This window comes from Trachinotus anak, unplaced genomic scaffold (genome assembly GCF_046630095.1).
Source record: "Trachinotus anak isolate AG129_WGS33_773 ecotype Australia unplaced genomic scaffold, CSIRO_AGI_Tana_v1 ptg000010l, whole genome shotgun sequence".
In the NCBI taxonomy this organism is placed as follows: Eukaryota; Metazoa; Chordata; class Actinopteri; order Carangiformes; family Carangidae; genus Trachinotus; species Trachinotus anak.
This window is the reverse complement of record NW_027273861.1, coordinates 734,941-760,889: the sequence shown is the minus strand read 5'-3', so window position 1 is coordinate 760,889 and position 25,949 is coordinate 734,941. Positions and strand designations below refer to the sequence as shown.

The following is a 25,949-nucleotide window of genomic DNA, read 5'->3' as shown; positions in this document are numbered from 1 at the left end:
TCTTGTAGCAGGCTGTATGATCACTGATCAAAAAATATATATGTAATATAAAGACGGTGTCAGTGCGGCACTTGGTCATAGTTAGTTTGATTCAGGTTACAGCAGCGTTGGATGGATCACTGGTGTTTCCATGGTGTTCTTTCCCCACGAGTGAAAATGTGTCTGACTTCACTGTTACTTCTCACTGACACAACTTTGTACTGCAGAAAAACAGCATTGAGGGTCTGGGGTGTAGGTTTGATGTGTGCAGGTGCTTCTTTGCTTCATGGTATGAACAGTTCATCGTAGAGGCCTCAGTAACTGATGTGAATAGTGAATGTGGACAGTCAAAATTGGTTTGGCAAGAAAACCACTTTGGATAAATATGGTGAGTCTTGCATGAGGATCCTGATACAACAGGTGTAGAAGCCATCACAACATTCACAGTTCAGAAAGTTTTCAGACTCCTTCATTTTTTTTTTACATTTTGTTATGTTGCAGCCTCATGATAAAACAATTTAATTAAAATTTCCCTCATCAGTCTACACTCCTACACCAAGATGACAAAGTGAAACCGAAACATCACATTGATATAAGTATTCAGACACTTTTGGCAGTGATTACAGCCTCCAGTCTTCTTAGGTATGATGTCACAGGCTTTGCACATCTGGATTTGGGGATCTTCTGCTGTCTTCTCTGCAGATCATCTCAGACTCTGTCAGGTTGGATGAGGACGTCAGTGCACAAATATTTTTAGGATCTTTCACAGATCAGAGATGTTTGATATGGCTCCAGTCAGGACCCTGGGCCCCTCAAGGACAGTCGCAGAGGTGTCCCTAAGCCTCTCCTGTGTAGTCTTGGCTGTGTGCTCAGGGTACTTGTCCTGTTGGGAGGTGAACCTTTGGCCCAGTCTGAGGTCCTGAGCTCTGGACCAGGTTTTCGTTAAGGATCTCTCTGTACTTTGCTCCATCCGGCTTTCCCTCAGCCCTGACCAGTCAAAGCACCCCCACAGGCTGATACGGCCTCCACCATGCTTCACTGTTGGGATGGTGTTGGACAGGTGGTGAGTGGTGTCTGGTTCCTCCAGACATGACGCTGAGAATGAGACCAAACTGTTCAATCTTGGTTTTATCAGACCAGAGAATCTGGTTTCTCACAGTCTGAGAGTCTTTCTATGTAAACTTTCACTGAGGAGAGGCTTCCTCTGGCCTCTGCCTTAAAGCCCAGATCAGTGGAGAGCTGCAGTGATGGTTGTCCTTCTGGAAGTCTCTATATCTCCACAGAGGATCTCTGGAGCTCGGCCTGAATGACCATCAGGTTCTGGGTCTCCTCTCTTCCCAGTGTCCTTCTCTCTGATTGCTCAGTTTGTCCGGACGTCCAGCTCCAGTAAGAGTCCGGTTTTTGTTGCAGACTTTATCCCTTTGTTTCAAAATAAAATACATAGTTAAAACATTTCTGGAGAGGAACCTTAAACACACACATATGCGCACACAATATAAGAATTAGACTGTTTAAACTTGTTTATTACAAAAATCATCCTGCATTGACTTTATCAACGTAACACTTCACTGAGGCTTTGCTGACGAAACATACGACCTGACACATTTTGTGTGTTGAGAACGAACTCACTCCTCATATTGATGCTCTATATGTCGAGGGAGGGAAGCAGGTGAGTATTTACTACAGCAGGCTGGCACCACTTCCTGGCATGACGCCCGATGAGGCCAGAGGATGTGGGTCTTGGTAGGGAACAGCGGGAGTCTGTGGCAGAGTAACACACAGTGTACTGAGTATGCACACACTTACTCCAACATTAAATAAAATACAAGTTTAATACAAGAAAATGCTGCCGAACCATCTGTAGTAGTAACTGTAATAACAACAGAGCACTGCATGTGGCTGCTTCAGCTGTATTTAGGTATCCATGTTGTTTATCCCACAACCCCTTCAGTCTCTGGCACTTTGTCCTCCTCTGGTATTAATGGAGCTGCTGCAGCAGTTGGCAGAGCTGCATTATTTATGGTGGTTTTTACCTGCTGATTCTTTGCAGCAAGTGTTCACAGCAACAAGATATGGTATAAAAAATAAAAAAAAATAAAAAATGTTTGTGATTAACCACAATCAATTGGTAACATATTCATTCACATTATGACACTTACTATGTCCAGTTTTAGAGTAACTCAGTATTTCAGGCTGAACTCTGAACGACCATACAAGACATTTGTGTCTTCACTGATTCGACCCACAGGAGGTTACATAAACATGTGGAGTGTACTGGCATACTGGACCTTTGTCGTCACGGTAACATGGTTAAGCTTACAGAATGGTCACGGTTTGGTTTGGTTTGGTTTAGGTGCAAAACTACTTGATTGAGAAAAGATTGTTTGGGGTAAAAAAAGTACTTTCTCAAGGTTACACGACTTCTCTCTGGAGCTCTACTAACAACAGGTCAGTTAGCCAATCAGAAGAGAGGATCTGAGCCTCTCTTTTGATTGGCAACTTTCAGTCAGCATGGTCTCTGTTCTGCTCTGGTCTCTCTACACTACATCACCTGACTTCCTCCTTTGCTTCCGTTATAATTAGTATGGCCACTACAGGTCACCCAACAAGAAAATGTAACTCTGGGTTTTCTCTGTAACCCTCTCTGTAGGTACAGCATAAACAAACACTACCATACCAGGATAAAAAATGCACAGCTACAGTGGCCTTTTCAGTGTATTGTAGATAAGATGAAAATAAAATCTAGGTGATTTTAAACCTTGAAAATTGTTGAGGAAACTTCAGTCACATGACAACAGGTGGTTGTTGTGTCAGATGTTATGACCTCCCTGGTCTTTGATTGGACGTCCACTGACTCCTGGTTGATGCCTTTGGGCCTTTTCCAGATGCTGTGAGGAGTTTTGGTCTGTGTCCATAGACAGTTGGGCCAGATGTTTAAGTGATGCCTACATTTTTTAAAGACCCCCTCTGATGAAAAACACATTTTTAACCTTATCAACATTTGAAAATTATGTTTTTTATATGATATAAAACATATGATGAGTGAAATAATCAGTCAACACCATGACTGAGTGTTTCCACCTTCAACTGCAGTGAACCAATGACAGTCTCATAAAAACAGATTCAGACAGCCAGGGATTCATACATCATAGAACCTGAGGAGCCAATCCTGTCAACTTGTAAATACACCTGAAACCTTGTCAGTACAGAGAGCCAGAGTTAGCATAAGCACAACCACTAACACTGTGTCAACCACTGCCAGTTAGAAGCTAACAACATAAACAAATAAAAGATGCTAACTATGCTAACGGTTCTGATCCGTCTGCTAGTCTCTGATTCTGGTCTCAACAGACTCCTCATCTGAGTCTGGGTCTGACTGAGGCTCCAACATGAGTCTGAGTCTCTCTGATGTTTCCTCCTCTAACCATCTTCATCCTCTCTGCTCTTTCACCTGGACACCTGGAGCCAGCAGGTGGTGGACGGGGCCAAGGCCTGATCCAGGTGTCTCAATCAGGAAGTCAGAGTAGATGAGCTTCAGACCCAGTTTGGGAAAACCATGTTAAACAAAATGTTATAGCTGAGGATTTTTACAGAGTTTAAAACATGACTGGAGAGGAACTTTAACATGCCTCAGGATGGAGGATGAAGATGAGGCAGAGGCTGCTGAACTGAATGCTCAATCTGGAGGTGCACTCTGCAATCTGACACCAAGCCCATGAACAATAATTATACATTAGGCACAAAAAACAACACATGGCTGCCCAGTAATCTGAACACTCTTCATTAGCATTTTAAGATTCATTCACTACTGAAAAAGGCTGCAGTGGCCAGGAGAAGGAGAGACGAGAACTCTCAATATCTCTTTAGACTTTAAATAATTTTTTTATCTCAAACCCCATTTTTATACTAGTTATGGTCAGTATTCTTCCTACAACAGCCACATATCATCAATCTAATAACATTATGTCATTGCAGCAGTTTTTATTCCTACGCTGTGTGAACACAATATCTCCGCCTTGAGGGAATTTCTTCAAATTAAAAAAAAAAAAAAAGGTCAAGGGGCAGTGACCTCTCAATACCTGTTTTTGGCCTTGTGAACGTGATATACCAGTAACGTCTTCAAGGAACTTATTCAGCTTTGGCACAAATGTCCATTTGAACTCAAGGACAAACTGATTAGATTTTGGTGGTTAAAGGTCAAAGGTCAAGTTACACTGAGCTCACAAAAATGGTTTTGGCCTTGTGAACATAATGTCCATAACGCCTTTGCTTGAGGGAATTTCTTTAAAATTTGGTACAAACATTCACTTGGACTAATTAGATTTATGTGGTCAAAGGTCAAAGGTCAGTGTGTCACCTTACAACACTTTTTAGGCACGGAGGCCTAAAACAACCATGAGGCAGTAATTCTAGCTCGTACAACAATAAACGATGGCCTGACCTAGCAGGTGTATTTGCAGTTGATCCTTGAATCTCAGAGATGAGGTTACAGAGTGTTCAACCTCTGCTGCCACCATTAATGATATGAAGGAGCAGCAGGCACCACAAAAAGAACACCTACTGAGCCCAGCTTACTTGGGGGCTCGAGGGACTATCATGAGCTGTGAGGCCCCCGTTGACTCATTACTAATAAGTTTGTGTTTACTTGATTAAGCACAGTTTTGCACCATATAAACACAATAGTAACCTGCTCAGGCTCCCTCTACAACTCAGGGCCTACATTAGATACTAATGTTGGACCCTGTTCAGGCTGACACAGTGATGAATGGGACCATCAACTGACCGTCCTTCACAACCCTCCTCTCCACCAGGGCTGGACACGGTTCACATGCTACCCTGGCTTTGATGAACTGGCGTTTCTGCCTGGAATGAAGATTAATTAAATGATGCTGACGTTTAAATGTAATTTAACCAACCTACAAAAAAGAGAGAGAGAAAAAGAGAGCGAGAAGGGGAAAAAGAGAAATAGAGTGAGTGTGCTGTTGGACAAAGGGGTGAAACTGAGACTTGTTTTTTATCTGGTCAGTTATTCTTTGTAATTCAGTGTAACTCTCAGGTGTATCCGTGAGATGAAAGTACGCTGCAGCCTGTCTCTGTTGACAGTGAGGAGCAGGGTGACGGCCTTTATGAACGGCTCCATCACCGGTTCAGTGCAGGTCCAATATGTCAGTGGTTGTTAAGTTGACCCACATCATACACAGGTCTGCTGTCTGAACGTGGTGAAGCCTTAAGATCCTTATCGTTTCTGTTTTCATAACCCTTCAGTGCTGTATATTGTGTAGTGTATATTGTCACAGACTGAGTGTGAAGGCCTTTAAGGATCTGGAGCCCCGAGTCATGGCTCCAAATAAACAAGGTTTCACCTTTAATGAAGGAAATACAGGCGACGGACAACGTCAGGCAGCAGGCAGGCAACAGGCAGAGTCCAGAAACAGGCAGTAACCAGAAATAGACAGGTAACCAGAAACAGACAGGTAATCAAAAACAGGCAGTAACCAGAAACAGGCAGGTAACCGGAAACAAACAGGTAATCAGAAACAGACAGGTAATCAGAAACAGACAGGTAATCAAAAACAGGCAGTAACCAGAAATAGGCAGGTAACTGGAAACAAACAGGTAATCAGAAAGAGACAGGTAATCAGAAACAGACAGGTAATCAAAAACAGGCAGTAACCAGAAACAGGCAGGTAACTGGAAACAAACAGGTAATCAGAAAGAGACAGGTAATCAGAGACAGGCTGAAAATGTCACAGAGAGAAGAAAATGACAGAGGATGCATGTGTGATACAGTCATCTCATTTTCTCTGGTTTTCCTGAAACTGCACCAAGATGAAAGACTTGATAACAGCTCAGCCTGAACTTCCATCGGACTCTGTAAACAACATGACCTGTCACCCAGCACACCATCAACCAGTGGATGTCTGATTTTTGGAGCAAAGTTTGACCATTTTTAGTTTGTTTGTTTTTTTTTAATGCCTGTATTGGATAGGTCAGTGAGAGAGTGACAGGAAAGTCAGGGAGAGAGAGGGGATGACATGCAGCAAAGGGCCGCTTCGGCCTTAATGGTATGCGCTCTACCAGGTGAGCCACCGAGGCACCCCAGTTTGACCATTTTTAACAGAAAGGACAAATCAAAAGAAAAGGAACTAACTTTGGTCTAAATGAGCAGTTTCCTCTCAAAGAAAACTAGAGCCACCAGCAGGGAAAAATAACTGGCAAGTACCTGGTGGTGGACAAATGATTTGCTGCTGCTTTAACGCTAAATCTCTTAATGAGAGTTTGGTCTTGGTAATGATTCCCATGTGAAAGTAGCAGTTTTTGTTCTTTCTATTATCCATGACCGTTCGTTGTTATTATAGTAACCATGACAATCAAGGTCCAGTATGCCTGTTTCTGTAGGGGCGTAACTTCAGGAGACACTGCTGTGGGTCAGATCAGAGGGTTGTTGGTTGTTCAGGTTGGAAAAAGGACTGAGAAAACCATTTGGATCTAAAAATCAAATTTGTACTCAAACAATCCCAATGAAAAAAAAAAAGAACTACAAAATACCACATTTCAGTTAGATGGAATCCCAAATTAAAAAAAAAAAAAAAAAACTGATTCAACAACTTCATATGAAAACATCTACATTGCAGCCATCAAGAACTCAGCTGGTAAAGTAATTAACACAGTAAAAAGTAAAAAACACAAGAAACACAATTTTCTACACAGTCTCTTTGTGTTATTATCTATGCTGCAGTCTGCAGCCTAGAGGAGGACACTCTCCAACAGCTGGAGCAGATGTCTTCCTGCTGAGTTCTGGAGACACTTTTGGTGCACACTGCCTGACATCAGAAACACAAAACATATCACACAGTCCTTTGCACGTGAATACAGCCACTTCATCAGTTCTACTGAAACACAATACATATCCATCTCAACCTGCCAGCTACCACCTGCTGTCATTAAATAAAACCAATTTAAATTCATTACTAAAGAATCAGATTAGAAACAATTACTCCAACCTCAATGAGACATGAAGAGACATGCCTCAGATAATGCCTATAGATAGGGCTGGATGATATGACTTCAAATCAATATCACAATTATTTCAAACCGTTACCTTGATTAAGATCAATGAATGATTGGGGCGGCCCAGTAGTTGAGTGGTTAGGGCACGTACCATGTTGAGCGCAAGACGCTCTTAGCAGGCAGTCACTGGTTCGACTCCCTATCGGTCCGACTCTTTCCTCTTTCTCCACTGTACTATCATAAAGTACCCCCCCCCCCCCCAAAAAAAAAATCAATAAATGATTACTTTGGTGCTTATCGGTCTCTCTCTATTTCTGAGACACGCACTCTTCACATTCAGCAGTGTGACTGTGTCCAAGTAATTAAAGAAACTGGTGGTGTTACCTTTGGTTGCTGAAACTGTGTTTCTGCTGTGTTTGTAATTGACTTGTCACTGAAACCAGAATGAGCCCAAACTATGGGCACAGTTTCTCTTTAGGGTTAATCTCCTCAGCCTCAGGCTCTGTGTCGTCCATATCGCCAGCTTCACGTTAAGTGAACCTGGGCTTCATTGGATGGGGTGGAGGCATGTGACTGAGCATGAGCTTGTATTTTTTTATGGAGGCAGTTAATGAACGCAGCATTGGGGAAAGTATTAACTATGTTAACTGACATTAATGAGATTAAGTCAGTGAGAGGTTCTAGATGTCAGTTTTCTTACTCCTTTAGTTAACTGTCCAGTCCTACTTGTAGACCATTTAATGTTAATGTTAATAAATCTTTCACAACAAACAAGAGAAAAAACAGTGATTGCTTCATTAGTTGCAGAAAAAGTGGACATTTGTACTTAACACTATCCTAATTTGGCTGTGGGTAGTCATTCAGTGTACACTCCCATATAGTCATCTCATCTTCACTACACTGCAGTAACCACACAACAGTAGAAAATGAGCTCTGGTGTGGGATGAACCTTTCTTTTCTGACCCTCATAGGACAAATTACCACTGTCAGAATGAAAATAGCTTCAAATATTAACTATTATTTTACAATGATGTCTGTCACACCATTAAATAAGGGGTTCAAAGGTCAAGGTGGGCTAGATGCTCCAAATGTCTTTAACTATTGCTTGTCAGGTCAAGAACTATCTCACTAAACTGGTTTATCAAACCTTTCACTATAGCCCATGGAGCAATTAATGTAAAAACATTTCACTTACAGATTGACCTTTCCTTAACGCAACAACCAAACACGAGCATCTTTTATTTGTTCTTGTTAGCTTGTAACTGGCAGTGGCTGACACAGTGTTAGTGGTTGTGCTAATGCTAACTGTGGCTCTCTGTACTGACAAGGTGTCAGGTGTATATATGTATATTTACTTATTTATTTGGTTGATGACACTGAATATTTTTGAAAGTGTAAAGTACTTTTAAAACAAACAAACAAAAAAAATTAACCTGCAAATGTAATTTTGAGCCAAAGAGTAAAATATTTCTAATGTTTGAATGTGTTTTTGTTTCATCTTCAGTAGCTGCCAGGTGTTAGTGTGTCTCTGTCACATTACAGGTGAAGAAATATGACAATGTAGCTGATGTATTATTTACAATAGCATGCCACCATACTCACCATCTGATGGGATGGGGGGTAAATGTGGGGTAAATACAGAGTAAAGCTTAAACACATACATACATATACACACATACATGCATATCTGAGTAGAATACACTTGAACACACTTGGCTTTGCTGTTATGTGTCCACATAGTGAGTCACGTGTGTATTGATTACCACTGAAGTGTATCTTTACAAATGGCTGAAAAGCTGAAACAGGTGATGTTACTTCCTCTTCTCTCCCTCATGTCAGTGTTTTATCAAAGGGACTGTCAGTGTGGATGTCCTGTTGAAACCTGTCTGTCACAGGTTCTGATGTACGAGTAAAATCAGAGCAGTGGAGGTGAATATTTTATATATAGGAGTGAAAACATATCTCTGCTGTGCTGTGGCCTGACTATGCTGCAGAGAAAATCAGCCATGTCCATGTTCTGACTGAGGATGTGGTTGAAGTTGAACTGTTCATTGACAACTGTGTGTATACTTATGTTTGTCTGTCTATCTGTCATGTAGGATGAGTTCCATCCGTTCATTGAGGCTCTGCTGCCCCAGGTCCGTGCCTTCGCCTACACATGGTTCAACCTCCAGGCCAGGAAAAGGAAGTACTTCAAAAAACATGAGAAAAGGATGACTAAAGAAGAAGAGAGAGCGGTCAAAGATGAGCTGCTGGGGGAGAAGGCAGAGGTGGGATGGAGAAGTTGAGTGGTGGACAGTAGAAATAAACTGTTTTATTTTGTAGCTAAAATGAACTTATGATAAAAACAGAGGACATTTTATTTGTAGTCATATCAGTGTTTTACAGCATATTAATCTCCTTTTCCCAAATTACACTGATCCCTTACTTTTAACATGCTATTAAAAACATTATTCAACACATTCACTGACATAACTGTTCTGTTGTCAGGTGAAACAGAAGTGGGCCAGCCGTCTTCTGGCCAAGCTGAGAAAGGACATCAGACCTGAATGCAGAGAAGACTTTGTCCTGTCAGTCACCGGGAAGAAAGCCGCGTGTTGTGTCCTGTCAAACCCTGACCAGAAAGGCAAGATGAGACGCATAGACTGTCTTCGACAAGCTGACAAGGTAAAAATAATTCTCTCTAACAGCACATGTTCAGTTCCAGTAGTTCTGTTCCACAGTTTGCTAAATAAATGTTAATAATGATGAAAGAGCAGACAAAGGCGAAGCTCAGCCACTGCAGAAATACAGGAATTTATTTCCCACCTCAGATTAAAAGTCTGCGTTTAGAGTAAAGATCGAAGGGTTCCATCATAACTGTTTCATCAACAACATGTTTCTGTGTCATTGGTCACTTTAACATATGCAGAGAACAACAGTCGTGTGTCTTTATCAGTGCTTTATTTTTCATGAATATGCATCCAACAAGGAGCTAATAGCCTTTAGAGAAACACAACACATCTGGATCGTATTGATTAGTGATTGAACATTATCTCTCCATATGTAAGTTGTTTCACTCAGGTGTTCTCTAGTTCATAAGCTAATGTGAATGCACACACTTCTGTTGTTTGTGCTTTTACCAAGACACAGAGTTTTTAGGGGTAACACTGTTGTGTGTAAAAATCAGTTAAACAAAGCTGGAGCTGACAGGTGTGGAGGCGAGAGAGCAGTGAACTCTTAACGTCTACTGATGTTAACATGTGTTTTCATATTTAACTGTTCCCTGTTTGACACTGTCTGGACAACTGTCCAGTCTCATTGCATGTTGTTATACAACTCAGGTGTCATGTAACTTGATTAGTCAGAAAGGACAGAGACACATCTGGTTTCACACAGACACACATCTGGTTTCATATATACACACATCTGGTTTCATACATACAAATATCTGGTTTCATACATATGCACATCTGCTTTCATACAGACACACATCTGGTATCACACACACACATCTGCTTTAATACATGAGCACATCTGGTTTTGATATCAGGCTACAGAAAATCTGATCTGATTCATATTTATTAACATTAAACGACATGTAGTTGTGTTTATTTTGGAATTTTGTGGAATTATTGTGTGTTAATGAATTTAACACTTGCAGTTATTAAAGTTGAAACAAATTGTACCAACTCAACTTTGAAATAATAGGGCAAGGTTTTGTAATGCTTGGTTGAGTTTTATTTTTCTGTTTTTTATTTGTAACTGAAAGAAAAGATCAGCCAGACACCCCCTCTCAGTAATTTGTGTACAAATCCCCAAGTTAAAGGAAGTGAAGGAAAAACACTGGGATTTACATGTTGGGTCTTGTCTAGTCTAGAAGATAATGAAAGTGAAAACATTTGATCACCATGATTTATCAGGACAGGCTACAAGTATTTTACTCTGTCTGACATCAGCGCTGCAGTTGGGCTTAGTATGGAGAAGATGTCAACGTTAGGGTTTGTTTCTCATGTAATCCCATTATGTTCAGAACATTTGAAGACCAAAGGCTTCCTGGTGTCACAACTCTCCTCTGTAGACATCATCAGATGTTATTTGCTCCATCTCACTTAATGTAAATGCACATAATTCCCTTTTGTAGCCTCAGAAAATTTGGCTTGGTTGACAAGTAATGAAATTCTTAAGTTACAGTCACACTTTTGACCAGTAGAGACGACTTGAAACTATCCAATGAAACAGTGTTGTCATCATGAAAGGGGGCAGTGTTGCAGTGTTTCCATGTGGTGCATTGCTACACTAACCTCTCTACATCTGAGTTAGATTCACGTTGTTTTAGTCAACGATCTTGTCTCTCCCCAGGTGTGGAGGTTGGACCTGGTGATGGTCATCCTGTTTAAAGGAATCCCATTGGAAAGCACAGATGGAGAGCGTCTTGTGAAGGGAGGCCAGTGCTCCAACCCAATCCTCTGTGTCCAGCCCCGACACATCTCTGTCTCTGTCAAAGAGCTCGATCTTTACCTCGCTTACTACGTACAAGAGAGAGGTAAGTCCCAGCACACAGCACACTAATGTTGCACTTTCATGTGTGAACAGTTCGTGTTTTAAAGACATTTCCAGGACATGTTTAAATCTAAAACAATAAAGAATACATTTTTAATAGCATAAGCTAATCAACAACCGTCATTATTAACATTTAAAGTTTAGCTGTAAAGTTTATAATTCATTTAACTTGAACCACAGGCAGGTAGTGGTGTGTTATCAGCAGTGGTTTTACATGTCAACATTACATGAATCTCTGAAGCTGAAGAGAAAATGTGGATGTACAGTATCTCATCTGGCCAATATGTGATCAGGTCACATATTGATCAGGTGCTGAGGAGGAGCACTGGAGGAAACCCACACTGACAGCAAGATACTGTCAAGGTCAAACCTGCCCTCAGAGCAGTGTGCTCTCTGCAGAAACCAGACCTGCTGAGGATGTTGCTGAAATGACATGAAAACAGTGATAGTTGACTATGTCCCTAGTTTGGGCCAAAAAAACAAGACAGTAGTAGTGTCAAAGCTCAGGACTCCACAGTTCACCTTCATTCGGGCTTGGCAGAAGAAGGAGAAGGGAACGGTCTGACAGGACAGGTGATTGGGGAACGAGGAACAGCTGAGCAGGTGGGCGGGGAAGAGTCAGGTCAGGCAGGAGCTGGTGAGACTTTCTGACAGCCTGGCAGGAGGTTTTCAGTTTTCAGACAACAAAAGTACTGAGGAAAAGATCATAAGTCAATAAGTCTATTACAGGGCTGACAAACAACCACATTCACACCTACAGGTAATTTAGAGTCCCCAGTTAACCTAACGTACATGTCTTTGGACTGTGGGAGGAAGTCAGAGAATCCAGAGGGAGAACGTGTAGACGCAGAAAGGCCCCAGGTTCAAACCCAGAACCTTCTCTCTGTGAGGCAACAGCGCAAACCACTGCTGAGGTTTTAAATTAACACAACCCACCCCCACAAAACAGTGACAGTGTTCTGACACAACTCTGGCTATGTGTGTGTGTGTGTGTGTGTGTGTGTGTGTGCGTGTGCGTGTGTGTGAGAAAGTGGAATTGCTGTAGATGCAGCTTTCACAGGAAAAACAACCAACAAGACGCCAACAAATCTTTACAGACAAGAAGAAGAAAAGCAGCAGCACACATGTTGTACAGTGATGACATGTGGCCACTGAGGGAGTGTTAACAAAGAGGCATCACGTGTGTGTTTTCATGTGTGTACAGTGTTGGAGAGCGATGGATGAGAGAAATATGTTAAATATGTCCGTTCACTAAACTTCTGCTGACCTGCTGAAACCAGAGCTCATCATTATTCACAGAGCACAGAGACGCTCAGCACACACACACACCACATACAGTAAAGAGCCAGTTGGAACCAGACGTCTTCCTCTGGTCAGTGAAGCATTCATCTTCATCATCAGTCATCGTCGTCCTCGTTCTGTAAGCTGCATTAACGTCATACATTTCTCTGTAACTGTATATGAATCTCCTGTCTTTCACACAGATATTTGGTAGAGGGTGTGTGTGTGTGTGTGTGTGTGTGTGTGTGTGTGTGTGTGTGTGTGTGTGTGTGTGTGTGTGTACTTGTACTTGCTACATAGTAAGGACCAAAAAAAAGTATTTTACTAACAGAGTGAGGACATTTTGGGAAAGTGAGGACATTTTGGCCGGTCCTCACTTTTTGAGACACCTTCAAATCACATGTTGAGGGTTAAGACTTGGTTTTAGAGTTATGGTTAGAATTAGGTTTAGGTTAAGGTCAGGGTCAGGGTTAGGGTTAGGCACTCAGTTGTGATGGTTAAGGTTAGGGTAAGGGGCTAGGGAATGCATTATGTCAGTGAGTGTCCTCACAAAGATGGAAGTACAAGTGTGTGTGTGTGTGTGTGTGTGTGTGTGTGTGTGTGTGTTTGTGTCAGTATTTAAGTGATGTGGGCTCCCATGTTATTTTTGGCCTTGCTGTATCTCTCAGACCAGGGACACAGTGATGAAGACCTAGATCTGGTTTTCTAACCAGGCTGACTGTAAAGAAGCACATGTGACTTTGTTCTGTAGACGTGAGTCAGACCAGCTGATTATAAGCAGTAAAACACTGAATGAAGCAGTTTCACTTTAACGGTCAGAGATTCACGGATGCTGTACAGCAGACAAGAGACGCCGGGGAAGGGTTTTGAGCTGAAACTGCTGCTAACCTTTGTTTCAGTTGTTTCTCTGGTAATATATGATCCAGTGGTTCACGAGGTTTTTACCTGGTGCTGAATTAATCACAGAGGTTTCCTCCTCTCCTCAATAAACAGACCAGGGGATTAAAATCAAAGTCAAAGTCAAAGTAGCTTTATTGTCAATTTCTTCACATGTTAAGACATACAAAGGAATCGAAAGGACGTTTCCCACTCTCCCGCGGTGAAACATATAAAGTGCGCACTGCACAGGCACGACAGATAAGACAAGACAAGACATTTCCTAATGCTAAGTATACATTCAATTCTACATAAAATAGGACGTTTCCTAATACTAAAGAGATAAATAAAAATAACTAAAATCTGTAGAAATGCCAAATAAAGCAGTTTCACTTTAAAAATCAGCAATACACTGATGCTCTTCGGCAAACACAGGGCGTCTCTGAGCAGCTGGGAGCTGAGCTGTCTAACATCAGTTTTTTTCTCTGATAACTTCAGATCCAGATCTGACGACTAAAATCCTTCATCTGGTTCAAATACAAACCACCAAGGTGTAAGAAGTGAATCTGAAAAATGTGACTTCAAACCGGATATAAGTCAGTTTGAGCTTCTGTCAGACAAACACAACACTGACACATGAGCACAGAGGATATGACATCACTGACAGGCGACCAATGAAACGGAGCGTATGATTAAAGTCACAGATTTCTCCGGTTTGAGAATTGATGGAAACATTAGTGATAATGTAAGAACACAACTCAACATAATATAGAACAGAGGTCTGGTTGTTTTTAGACATTTGAATGTGGAAAAGTTACAGATTTTAACTTTAAATATTATGTGTGCTAAAGCCAGATAATGTGAAGTATCTGCTGACGTCTCTATATATATCACACATACGTCATCACGTACAGATTTCATAAGGAACGATTGTTATCATGCTTCTTTTTAATATTGTCCATAACTGTAAACTAAAATAGGAGAAGAGGTTCTTTCATTATTTTAACTCGTGATACTTGCAGTAGTTTTGGTTGCATGCAGTGGTTGATGATCCATGTTGTGTGTAATGAACAGAGTTAGTTAGACGGCTGATCACTGTGTGGTGGTGCATGTTGTCAGGTTTGCGACACGTTGTCTGTTGTTACTGTTGTGAAGCTACAGCTCTGAAAAATTAAAACAAGGTTTTAACAAAAGGTCATTTTTTATATATAGCCCCAAATCAAAACAGAACTCATCTCAAGGCACTTTTCCAATAGGTCAGGTCTAGACCATCTCTTTGATTACAGAGACCCAACAATTCACCATGAGCCTCATGTAAAATGTAATTTAAGTAAACATTAACTCTGGTCACATCTACTCTTGTTTTCAACACTGCACTGCACACCAGCTTCACTTATATTTATTGGTCCATAAGAATCAATTTTCATTGTGGATGAAAATAGTGAAAAATGTTTGACACTTGCTACCTCTGCAGAGCGTTCAGCTTCTTCCCACAGTCAGAGTGTGAGTCAGGTGATAACAGGTGGGGAGATTGTTGATGGTCTCTGGTGTCGGTTGTGAATGTCCTCCTTGAATTTTTGCTTTGCCATCCTCTAACGCTTGGTCAATGACCTTTGACCTCTTCCCAGTGGTTTAGGTCTGCTGTTCATAGACAGATGATGTCGTCTGTTTCATTCAGTCAGTTATCCAGGGTTGACTTGACTGTGACAACCACTATAGCAGGAACTACCACAGGAGGTTTTAGTTGTTTATTTGTCTGAGACACTGTGATAACATCAAAACTGTCCAAGACACAGTCATGAGTTTGTATCACTGGTGCGATCCCATCATGTTCTCTAGTTTCTGATGATACAGTATCAATTACCTGATTATAATAACAGCTGTGCTGTTATTAACAAGCAACATGTGACCTGAACCTACACTGGAGACACTGTGGGACTGTGTGTGTCCATAAACTGACTGAAGACTGGTTCTATATCACTATTATGGGCTGGAAGTTATTTCTACCCACAATATTTAGTCAGGGTATCCAAACACTTTTATTGTTACTGAATCTTGGTTTAGGCCAAATACAGTGTTTTCTTTTACAATAGGTAACTCACATTTTTCTATAATAGTTTGTTATACTGGTTCAATTTTACACACAGTTTTCTTTACTGACCTGCAGCTCAGCACGACAGTTCACCCTCAGAGGTCTGTGGGTATTTTCTCAAGTTTTCCATAAATTCACCTTTTGAAGTTATTAGTTATATACATATAATATACAGTATATGTGTTTGTGTGTGTGTGTGTGTGTGTGTGTGTGTGTGTGTGCCTCATTACAGCTCTTTCTGTAATGAGGCCTTTTGTCCCAGAGCACTGTGTAAAGATCATTTGGCCCAATTGCTGAAAAATTGAAGCCTGGTTTTTGAAATGTTTAAGTCTCTTGTGGAAACATCCCTTTATTGAGGAGGATGAATTGTCTTGGTGCTTGAAAGTCGTAGGTTCCTAAAAATAGAGTAATATATGAGTAAAATAGTAAATAAATGTATAATAATAATAATGATAATAATAATAATAATGAAATAACATTTTTGAGTCTGTTTTGAGTGTTGTCTGTCACTTAACTTTCACCAGACGTTGGAGGCCTGATTATTGTCCTTCCAGCTCCAGCTGTGACTCATGTACGATCTTGTGAGGAGATGAACCAGAAAGTGAAGCGTCCACAGGTTTTAACAACCTTTAAACCATGTCTCTGCACCGTGTTATCACAAACATATCAGCAGAAACATGTTGAAAACCTGCCCCCATCCAATATGTACTAATGCAAACCAAACACCTCACACACAGTCTGGTAATACAACACTGACCTAAACTCACAACAACAGGTAACACAACAGCACAGATCAGTTTGTGTCCTTTTTATTTATTTGATCCCAGTGTGTCGTCTTTACAGTGTGAGTCACAGAAATCAATCAGATCAATCAGAAACCTGCAGTTTGGGCTGAGCCACCTGGTGGAGCGCACGCCGCTTGGGCTTAGTCGTAACCGCAGCGGCCCAGGTTCGAGTCCGGCCTTAGACTCTTTGCTGAGATGTGTGTGAGGTGTGTTTTTTTGTAGATGTGCGTTTAGGTTGTGAGCTCTGAGATTAACTGTTGTGTTGCGCTGCATGTCGGTGAAGAGAACTGTCTCAGAACAGTGAGCTGAGTCTGGAGAAATGAGACCATGATGCACCAGTGGAGACCTTTGATCTGTTCACATATTCTCAGTAAACACAAATGAACCCACTCATGATGACTGCTGTTCCATTCAAGTGTCCCAGTGACACCAGTGAGCCAACCCACTCACTACCTGGTCCTGTACCTTAACGACAGGTCCCCATCATTAATGTGAATGGTTGGTCAGAATGTCTGTCATGAAGGTAACACACATTGTCAGATGTGTTACTGTGCTCTGCCCTCTACTGGCACAAACTGTGTACAGTGTGAAATGAGACAGAACCTGCAGGACATGAGGACCAGACAACATCTGATAAGATCCCCAAACTTCACATCCAGGACCAAGACGCCACCCTGTGACAATACTGAGTGATTAAAGAAATTATAATTCATTTTATATAAGATATATGTTTTTAGCTATATCTCTCAGGATACACAGATGAAAGTAAAATCCTGGTTTGTTACTTTGTGTTTTGCATCATTTCTGTTCAGTTTAACCAGTGTAACACTTCAGATCGGAGAACCTGAAGTTATCACTTCATCCACAGTTATCAGCTGAGCCAGAAACACAAGCTATCAGACGATCAGACAGTTTGATGAAGGCGCTGCAGCAGGGGTTCCCAACCTTTTCCAACTCATGGTCCACTTCAAAATCTCACTTCCTGTAACACCCTGTAACAGTATGGAGGCTAAGTGATGCTTTCTCTTTTTATTTTAATGATAACAACTGAACTGAAAACAGTGGAAACTGGATTATTTACTAAGGAGCTTCTTTTTTTCTGAGCAGATTCATGGAGGTTTATCTGACGTGATTTGATCATGTCTTTGTTCAGGTCTGACTGACTCATGATAAAAAGTGAGTTACAGATGTTTTTGGTACAAAATGTGAGCTCTGGATATTGATATTTGATGACTTTTTGGAGATCAGTTCAAAAGTTTTAATATGTGAATAATGTAACCAGTAAAATAACACATGACGAGCTCTCAGCCTCTTTTATTTTGTCACAGTAGCTCTCAGAGTAAAAAGTTGGAGACCATGGTACAGATTTATAAACAGGGATGAAATAATAGGAAATTGGCTGAAATGGAAACAAAATTCAGCGGCAGAACCTTTAGCTGTTGTTAGAAAACGTACATCAGTGAAATCAGACTGTACCAGACTGATACACAGAGACAGTGAAGATGGTTTTTCTGCACAGATTCATCTGTCTCTCTCTGTCTCTCTCTGTCTCTGTCTCTCTCTGTCTCTGTCTCTCTCTCTCTCTCTCTCTCTCTCTCTCTCTCTCCAGAGGCAGAGCAGAGCAGCAGTCCCAGTCGTACAGGAGTGGGTTCTGATCAGGAGGACAGTCGAACCACGACCATGGGTACAGTAACTGATTCTCCATCATTTCCAGTCTGTCTGACCTGGTTTTATATATGTTATATATGTGTTATATATATTTCATGTACGTGTTGCATATGTGTTATATATGTGCACATGCATGATGTGTAAAGTTTCTCTCTGTGTATGATACAATTTTCCAAATGCTGTTGGATTATTAGGTTTTCAACATCAGCCTATATTGTTCACAGTTTCCTTTTTATCAGACTCTGAAAGAGTAGAAAGAAAGAGGGAAACAAAGAAACAGTGGCCATAAAACAATCCCCTCTCTGATTTAAATCCCAGCTTTACACAGGAGAAGTTTTTACAAGGACAACTACAATCACTGTATGTGCTGTACATCCACATACCTTAAACAGGATAAGTCAGCAACTGAATTTATTATTGTTACTGCTCCAGACACGCACGCACGCACACACACGCGCGCACACACACACGCGCGCACACACACACATATACACACAGTCTAACTGCTGTTGTGTTTCACAGATGGCCCTGAGTTCCAGGAGAGTTTTGTGACATCAGGAGTTTTCAGTGTCACTGAGCTGGTCCAGGTTTCAAGAAGTAAGTCAAGTCCTGAACGCTTGGGGTCATAAAGAAGCCAAATTTAATGCTATTTAAAGGTTCTGTAGACAATCGTCACTGCCACATGATGTGGCACTAAACCATCAGCATCTCAGAACAACACAAACACTCCATCAGCCACCCCCTGCGTACTGCACTGTGTGTTACATAAACGTGGGGAGGACCAACAGTATAACAGGAAGGACTCACGTGTATTAACATGCACGTGTTGCCAGACCGGCAACCAAAACAATCTACTCATGTCGACGAGCGACGAGGAAATCTGACCGACATCAGGAGTTGTTTGATATTTCTTTGCCTTAGATTGTCTGAAAGACATAAACACACACATGTTGTGAGAGGGCACTCAGTGTTCAGTTTGTCCTCGTAACTACAGTGTGTGTTGTCCCTGTGTGTGTAGCTCCGGTGGTCACAGGAGTAGGACCTAGTTTCTCTGTGGGGGAGCTCCAGGGTCATCTGGCCTATGACCTCAACCAGTCTGTCAACCAGTCTGTCAACCAGCCAGTTAGCCTCAGACGATCACTGGCCAGCACTTCATCCAGCGGGTAATAACACACACACACAGTCTGTCCGATTGGCTAAAATAACCTGTTTATTTACATATAAAGGATAAGTGAGACACATTTTAAAGCAGGTGTGAACAGATGAACTGAAGATAGTTAATACCAGGACTGAACAGGGTCATGATGTGGACACAGTAACACTCTGTATGATTCATTACTGTTTCGTCTTTTTTTGTCATTTATGTAGCTTGATTCTATTTGTTATGTCTGTGTGTTTGATTTTCAATCAGGCTGTTTCTATAATAAAGATTATATCAGACTGATGCTGTTGTAGCAATAACCCTAATGAATCTCACCTTGTAGCTCACGTAGTTAATGTTACACAACAGTGTTTGAACTGCAATGTTTGGAGGATTAAACATGAGACGCTACCTCTCTGCTGGTGTCAGAGGCTGCTGACTGATTCATACCCTCTGTGTCCATGTGGCCCTCAAGGTCTGCTTTGGTCTGCGTGACGTAAATGTTGTCATCCAATCGTATCCGTACATGGATCCATATACAGACTGTACACATATCAAGTGCACCAACTGTTCATGCTCCAGATAACACAATGGTTTTTCAAAGATGTTGTGTGAGGTGATGCGGTGTTACCCACATTTATATGATTCTTTGAGCTCCTGGCCTGTCCTCTGATCCCATTGAGTGGGTGCAGGTTATATCTTCTCTTTTTGATTTCCTCTTGTTCTCTTCTTCGATTTCTTGATTGGGTGCCGGTCCTCTTTTCAATGTGTCAACCATCGACCTATAAAGTGAATCATACTGTGATGTTTGGTTTTGACCTGTGTGGCGGTTTGATGATCACTATCTGATCATTATGTATCAGATGTGCTGACTCAGTCAGTCAGTCCTCTGTGTGAGGCACAAGCGACTTGGTTTTCCTTCCTGTCTCTGAAAAACAGAAAATACAATAGTTAACTAATGTATGAACTGTTGCACTCAGGAATATGAAGTCACATGTGTCTGTGCAGGTGCAGTTGCAGGATGGGAAAGTGATGTCAGACTTTTGAACCCCACTGTACTTGTGCTTCTGTCTTTGTGAAGACATTCATTGACATAATGCATTGTCTAGCCCCCTGCTCTAATCTTAACCATCACAAACAAATCCTAACCTTGCTTCTACCTGAACGCAGTCTTAACCCACAAACAGCCTTTTTAAGTTGTTATGTCCTCACTATAAAGTCTGTAACGCAAACTGGTCCTCACAAAGATAGAAGTAAAAAAGTACAGACACTCGCACACACACGCACACACACACACACACGAGTTGTTTTGATCTAACATTAACCATCACAATTGAGATGTAGCATTTGGTGTTAGCTAACTTTAGCTAGCGTACTTGTTATTCCAAATTCCATTTGTAATAACATTTGTATAAAGTCACTGATGGTTAGTAATGTGTTCCTAATGTTAGTAACGTTACTAATGTTAACTAACATTACTAACACAACTGATGTTATTGATCAATCATGTCTGTGTCATACAAGGATCTGTGTTTAGATTGGACCAGAACTTTGAATGAATCAAATGTACTTTAAAGGAGCTGCATGTAAGTTTGTTATTGCTACATAACTAACGTTAGCATGAACAGCTGTTTCCTGACCAGTCGTGAGTTCAGCATCAAGCTTCATTCTTTTACTCACCAACAGCTGTCTCCATTTCTACCAGTAGCATGCTAACCAGCTAGCCCCGGCCCAGTTGGCCTGTGAGGTCATTTTCCAGTACAGAGTCACTGTAGCCTCCAGTCTACCCTGAAGAAGAAACTGCTCAGAGGACAAATCATAACCTCATCTATTGTAAACACTGATGACTGAAGCTCTTGGCAACAGCTGTTAATGCTAACGTTAGCTATGAAGCAATAGCAAAGCTTACAAATAGCTTGTTTAGATAATGATAAAGGCTCTCAAAGCACTTTTATTTTTCATTTAGTTTAGTTTCTATGTTTTTGCCTTTTTATATTTCTATTCAAACCTGAACTTGAACTGCAGCAGAAGTGTGTCAGTGCTTCTCTGGTGTCAAGGGTTTTGCTTCTGCTTTTCTGCAGTAATGATCGTGTTCTGTGCTATTTTTGTGGCTCTCATTCAAAAGCTCAACAGCTCCTTTTGTGCACTTTATGGTGGACAACATGTTGGCTGCTGCCCACCTTGTCCTCTCCTACGTCCCTCTCTTCATTAGCTGCCGTCCCCTCCTGACCCTCTCACTGCTCCAGCTTCAGCAGCAGCTCTGCTTAACAAGACAGTTAATCACACTGATCAGACTGTTCGTGATTCCTTCCTCCTGCTCTTCATCATGTGTTGATTTAGAGTGTGCACTGAGAGGAGGGGTTATTCACAGATGGTGCCTGTGTGTGTGTGTTTGTGTGTGTGTCTGAGAGAGAGAGAGAGAGAGAGAGAGAGAGAGAGAGAGAGAAAGTGAGAGAGAGAAAGTGAGAGAGAGAGAGGAGACACTCATATTTGACACTCATAGTGTTTTGGCCACATTATTTTGAGTGGGGTATCAGATGACGAGTTGAAATGTGTTTTAACTACATATTTATATGTAAATACATACAAATTGTATTGTCCCTCAGCCTTGGGCTGTGGTTGTCTGTACTCTTTGACCCCCCGATGGCGTCCTGGAAAAAACTGACGTTGTGAAGTTTGAAAGATGTGCCAGGTACTGTGCACAGTGTGTCTAAAAAAAGTTGGACGCATTCTGGTATCTTCCTCTACATCCAGTTTTTTCTGACCAAGGACTAGAGACTAAGAGTCAGAACATTTAGGCCTCTGATGCCTCAGTTTAGATAATTTTGTTTTGAATCTGTTAAAATGCTGGAGTACTACGATCAAATGTAACAGGTGAAACAGTTGTGAAGATTTATTTATTGACCTTGGCCTGACCTCACTCTTTACCCTCCAACCTCTGACTTGTACTTCTACTAGGTGCTGAAACACTTTGACTCCAACAAAAACATCTTAAGAAGACACAAAATACTTCGTGTTAAACGTCTGAGAGTGTGTATATGTGTCTGTGTATGTGTCTGCAGGAGTAAGCGTCATAAGTCTGGCTCTATGGAGGAGGAGGCTGACAGTCCAGGAGGGGAGTATTACCACTCACCTTCCTCACCTGCCAGCAGCTCCAGGAACTGGACTGATGACATGGAAGGAGGTAACAGAACAAGACTGAGACTGGTGGTGGGAGACATAGCTGAATATGTTACTTTAATACTGAAATCATTATCTGACAGATTTAACAGTGCTAATCACCTGAGATAAAGAACAATGAGTTCATTGTTGTCTTTTATTCATCTGAGGTCCTCTGACAGCTCCTGCTAATTAGTCACCACTGACTAAACACACAGATTCCCAGTAACATCAGCAGGTGTCAAACCACAGCCAGGCCACAGCAGCTTCTCCAGCGTGCAGTGAATCAGAATCTGTCCGAAGCGGCTTCACTGAAACTCTGAGGCTGTTTCTGCAGCTGCAATGAGGTCGTTCATTATTTAATAATAATTCAAAGTGCATTGATGAGGTTCTGTGTGCAGCCACACACTCCCACCAATACAGTGAAACTACCATCTATTTATTAATGAAAACTCTGATTTGATAACAGGAACAAGGAAGAATAACTCTTTCTAAAATTTGAGCTGAGACATCTAATCATAAAACTCAAACCTCACAAACTCAAGTCAAACTACACAAAAGCAGAGTCGTCCTCCTCCTGTGAGGAGTGATGCACACAGCTCTGGACTTAAGAGAAATAACAACACAACATCATTAACAGCTAAATGTCAGTGTGTCTGCAGCAGATGTTTGACCTGAGGTCGACTCGCCAGCTTGTTCTGGTGAGGAGACACTTTCTAACACTGACTCCAATGATGCACATTTAGAATATGTTATCCCATCAGGCTGTCACTGTGACCACAACTACCATACACAGAGCAAAAACACACATAATGCTCTGGATCATTAGACACAGCCCACCATTAAACGAATGAATGCTGATGGCCCAGTAAACACATGATTCTGAGCAATCAGGAACCAGAACCACTATTTAAGACCAGCTCCCACCTGAACCTGTCACTGTCACAGCGTCTCAGAGCAGGGCATGCTGGCTGACTGGAGTTCTGGGTGTTTTCCCTCTGGACCACTTTACACAGTGGGTCAACACAGTACACCACACCTGAGTCTACAGTGTGTAATCAAGATGGGACTGCTGTGTGGTGTTGTGGACCCACTGTTGTGAAGGAGGTTAGGAGTGTGAGTGTTATACATGCTCTCTTGCTGTGTATCATTGTACGATTTCAAAATAATGCAACATTTTCTCAATTTTCTCCAATAATATGTGTTTTTTGTTAGTTTTTTCTATTTATTTTGTACCATAACATGTTTTATTATTTATGTGTATAAATATAAATATGGGCTCTGCCCTCAAGCCCAAGTCCAGGTTAGTTTTTCATTCAGCTCCGAGGCATCTTGTTCCACCCTGGTAAACTGGCGAAAAAGGCTGTAAAACTTTATTTATAGCTACAGTTAAGCTGCTCTTTAAACCCACAAGTTCACAAATGAAAGGGTTACAGTGCCTTTGGTGGTGGCACTAATAAATATATGTGTGTGTGTGTGTGTGTGTGTGTGTGTGTGTGTGTGTGTGTGTTGTCAGGTTTGTCTCCTCCAGTGAAGAAGGCAGAGCTGGACAGTCCCTCTCCCCAGGAAGACTCACCAAGACTGGGCTCCTTCACTCAGCACCACCGGCCAGTCATAGCAGTTCACAGTGGTTAGTCACACACACACACACACACAAACACACAAACATACGCTCTGGTGATTATTTACTAAAAGCCCCACAAGTGTGTGCATCTGTGTGTGATTGGTACAACTCAGCCATGTTACTGTCTCTTGTCTGTCTCTGTCCAGGTCTGTCTCGTACCCACCCCTCCTCATCTGTTCATTTCACATCCTCCTCCTATTTCCCCCACGGAGCAATCCGCTATCCTCCTCACCTGGCCCAGGACCCCCTCAAAGATCTGGTCTCATTGGCTTGCGACCCTGCCAATCAAACCCCCAGCTCAGTGAGTACAACCAGTTTTAATGTCAGATCCAGTTACTGATCTCTTTCTCCACCACTAAGAGCTCACAATTAATCAAGTTCTTCACTTCTGTTCTGTTTTGTTCTTATGTTGGGCTCTGTAAAAAGAAGAAAACTAATATGAGCCAGCTGCAGTGCCACAGTGCCAGTATGTGCCATCTACAGACAGAGAAAGTAACAGCTGCTACAACTTGACAGAACCAGCTCAATCAAAGATTAATCATGTTGATTAATGTCTGTGTTTTAATTATAAACTAAAATTAAACTTGAAACCATGACATATAAGTTGTTGATTTGTCAAACAGGCAGCTCTGAACAGATACTCTGAACAGACTCAACAAACATCAAGTAAATTCCATTTTTTTTGTCAAAGTGGGGAAAAAAGGAAGTTTTCTGTTTGCAACTAGAGGGCAAATTATGCTTGTGTTTGAGTGTTCACTGTCTGGACTGAGGTCAGTCTAGAGGTTAATGTGTTTCCTGTAGATGGTGCAGGGTGGCATTTATAGATTGAGGCTGATGAAGAGCAAACAGTTCCCTCTGTGGAGAATCTGAAGTCTGCTAAAAATGAACAAGTGAGTTGTGAGTCAGTTCATGTGGTTCTGTTTGAGACTATAAGCAACCACTTAGTGCTGCGTTTTTTTCTTACACATTGAACATGCACCTCTCCCTGTGACCTCCTGTCTACATGTAATCAATGATTAAAGCTCCATCCAGTCTAAAGGTAGATGTCCATGTGTTTGTGATTATAAAGCAGGTCTAGGTTCTATATTAATACTGTGAAAGTATCAAAGCCTCAGTCCACAGAGAAATGCACACAGCCTGTATTCAGTGTTGGAAAATAGCTTTTAGCTTCAGACAGAGAACAGATGTAGAAAATGTTGGGGTCTGTTTTTTAGGACAACACTGAACAGAGTTAAATGTACCCTTCACATTAAATCTGAGGACATGTGTTATTCTGTCTTTTGTTTTGCAGCTTAATGGCAGCAACCAGATTAAAGTGCCCAGTCACTACATCTCCTCGCAGATGTTGGCGCCTCCTGGACCAGCGCCTTCCCTGGCTCCTCCCCCTTCCTCCCTCCCCAGGCCGACATTGCCCGCAGAGTCAAAGGCCACCACCACCTCCTCTGATGGGGGAGCAAACTCCCCCACATCACCTAGTAAGTGTTCCAAACACTACCACTGACAGTGTTGATGTACGGCGTGACACATGACATAAACATGTACGCACGACCCTCTGATGGGTGTTTGGATAGAATATGTTATCACTGACAGAATAGAAACAGTGGGGATGGCAGTGCAGGACTGAGGGTTTATCAGTGTAAATGCTCCTGGGTGGTATTCCAGACTGACAGCACACATCCTATAAAACTGCTGACAGTGTTTTTAACTTCATATAAAGATATTTACCTAATCAGAAATGAACTGATTCCACCAGTGAGTGTTGTCTGTCTCTAGTCTCCACTGACCATTACA

At 41.6% G+C, this 25,949-nt stretch overlaps 1 protein-coding gene across 6 annotated transcripts in view; it reads left to right on the top strand.

Moving 5' to 3' along the window:
- nfic (nuclear factor I/C) overlaps positions 1–25,949 on the top strand; it is a 47,762-nt gene that overhangs the window by 6,836 nt on the left and 14,977 nt on the right. For 3 of the 6 annotated variants that reach the window (XM_071486750.1, XM_071486748.1, XM_071486749.1), the window contains exons 2-11: positions 9,090–9,260; positions 9,481–9,657; positions 11,332–11,515; positions 18,176–18,250; positions 18,757–18,831; positions 19,253–19,397; positions 22,438–22,559; positions 24,051–24,164; positions 24,305–24,459; positions 25,450–25,633. In XM_071486750.1, the coding sequence (XP_071342851.1) occupies positions 9,090–9,260; positions 9,481–9,657; positions 11,332–11,515; positions 18,176–18,250; positions 18,757–18,831; positions 19,253–19,397; positions 22,438–22,559; positions 24,051–24,164; positions 24,305–24,459; positions 25,450–25,633 (1,402 nt within the window). The other 3 variants (XM_071486752.1, XM_071486751.1, XM_071486753.1) reach the window with 3 other exon arrangements.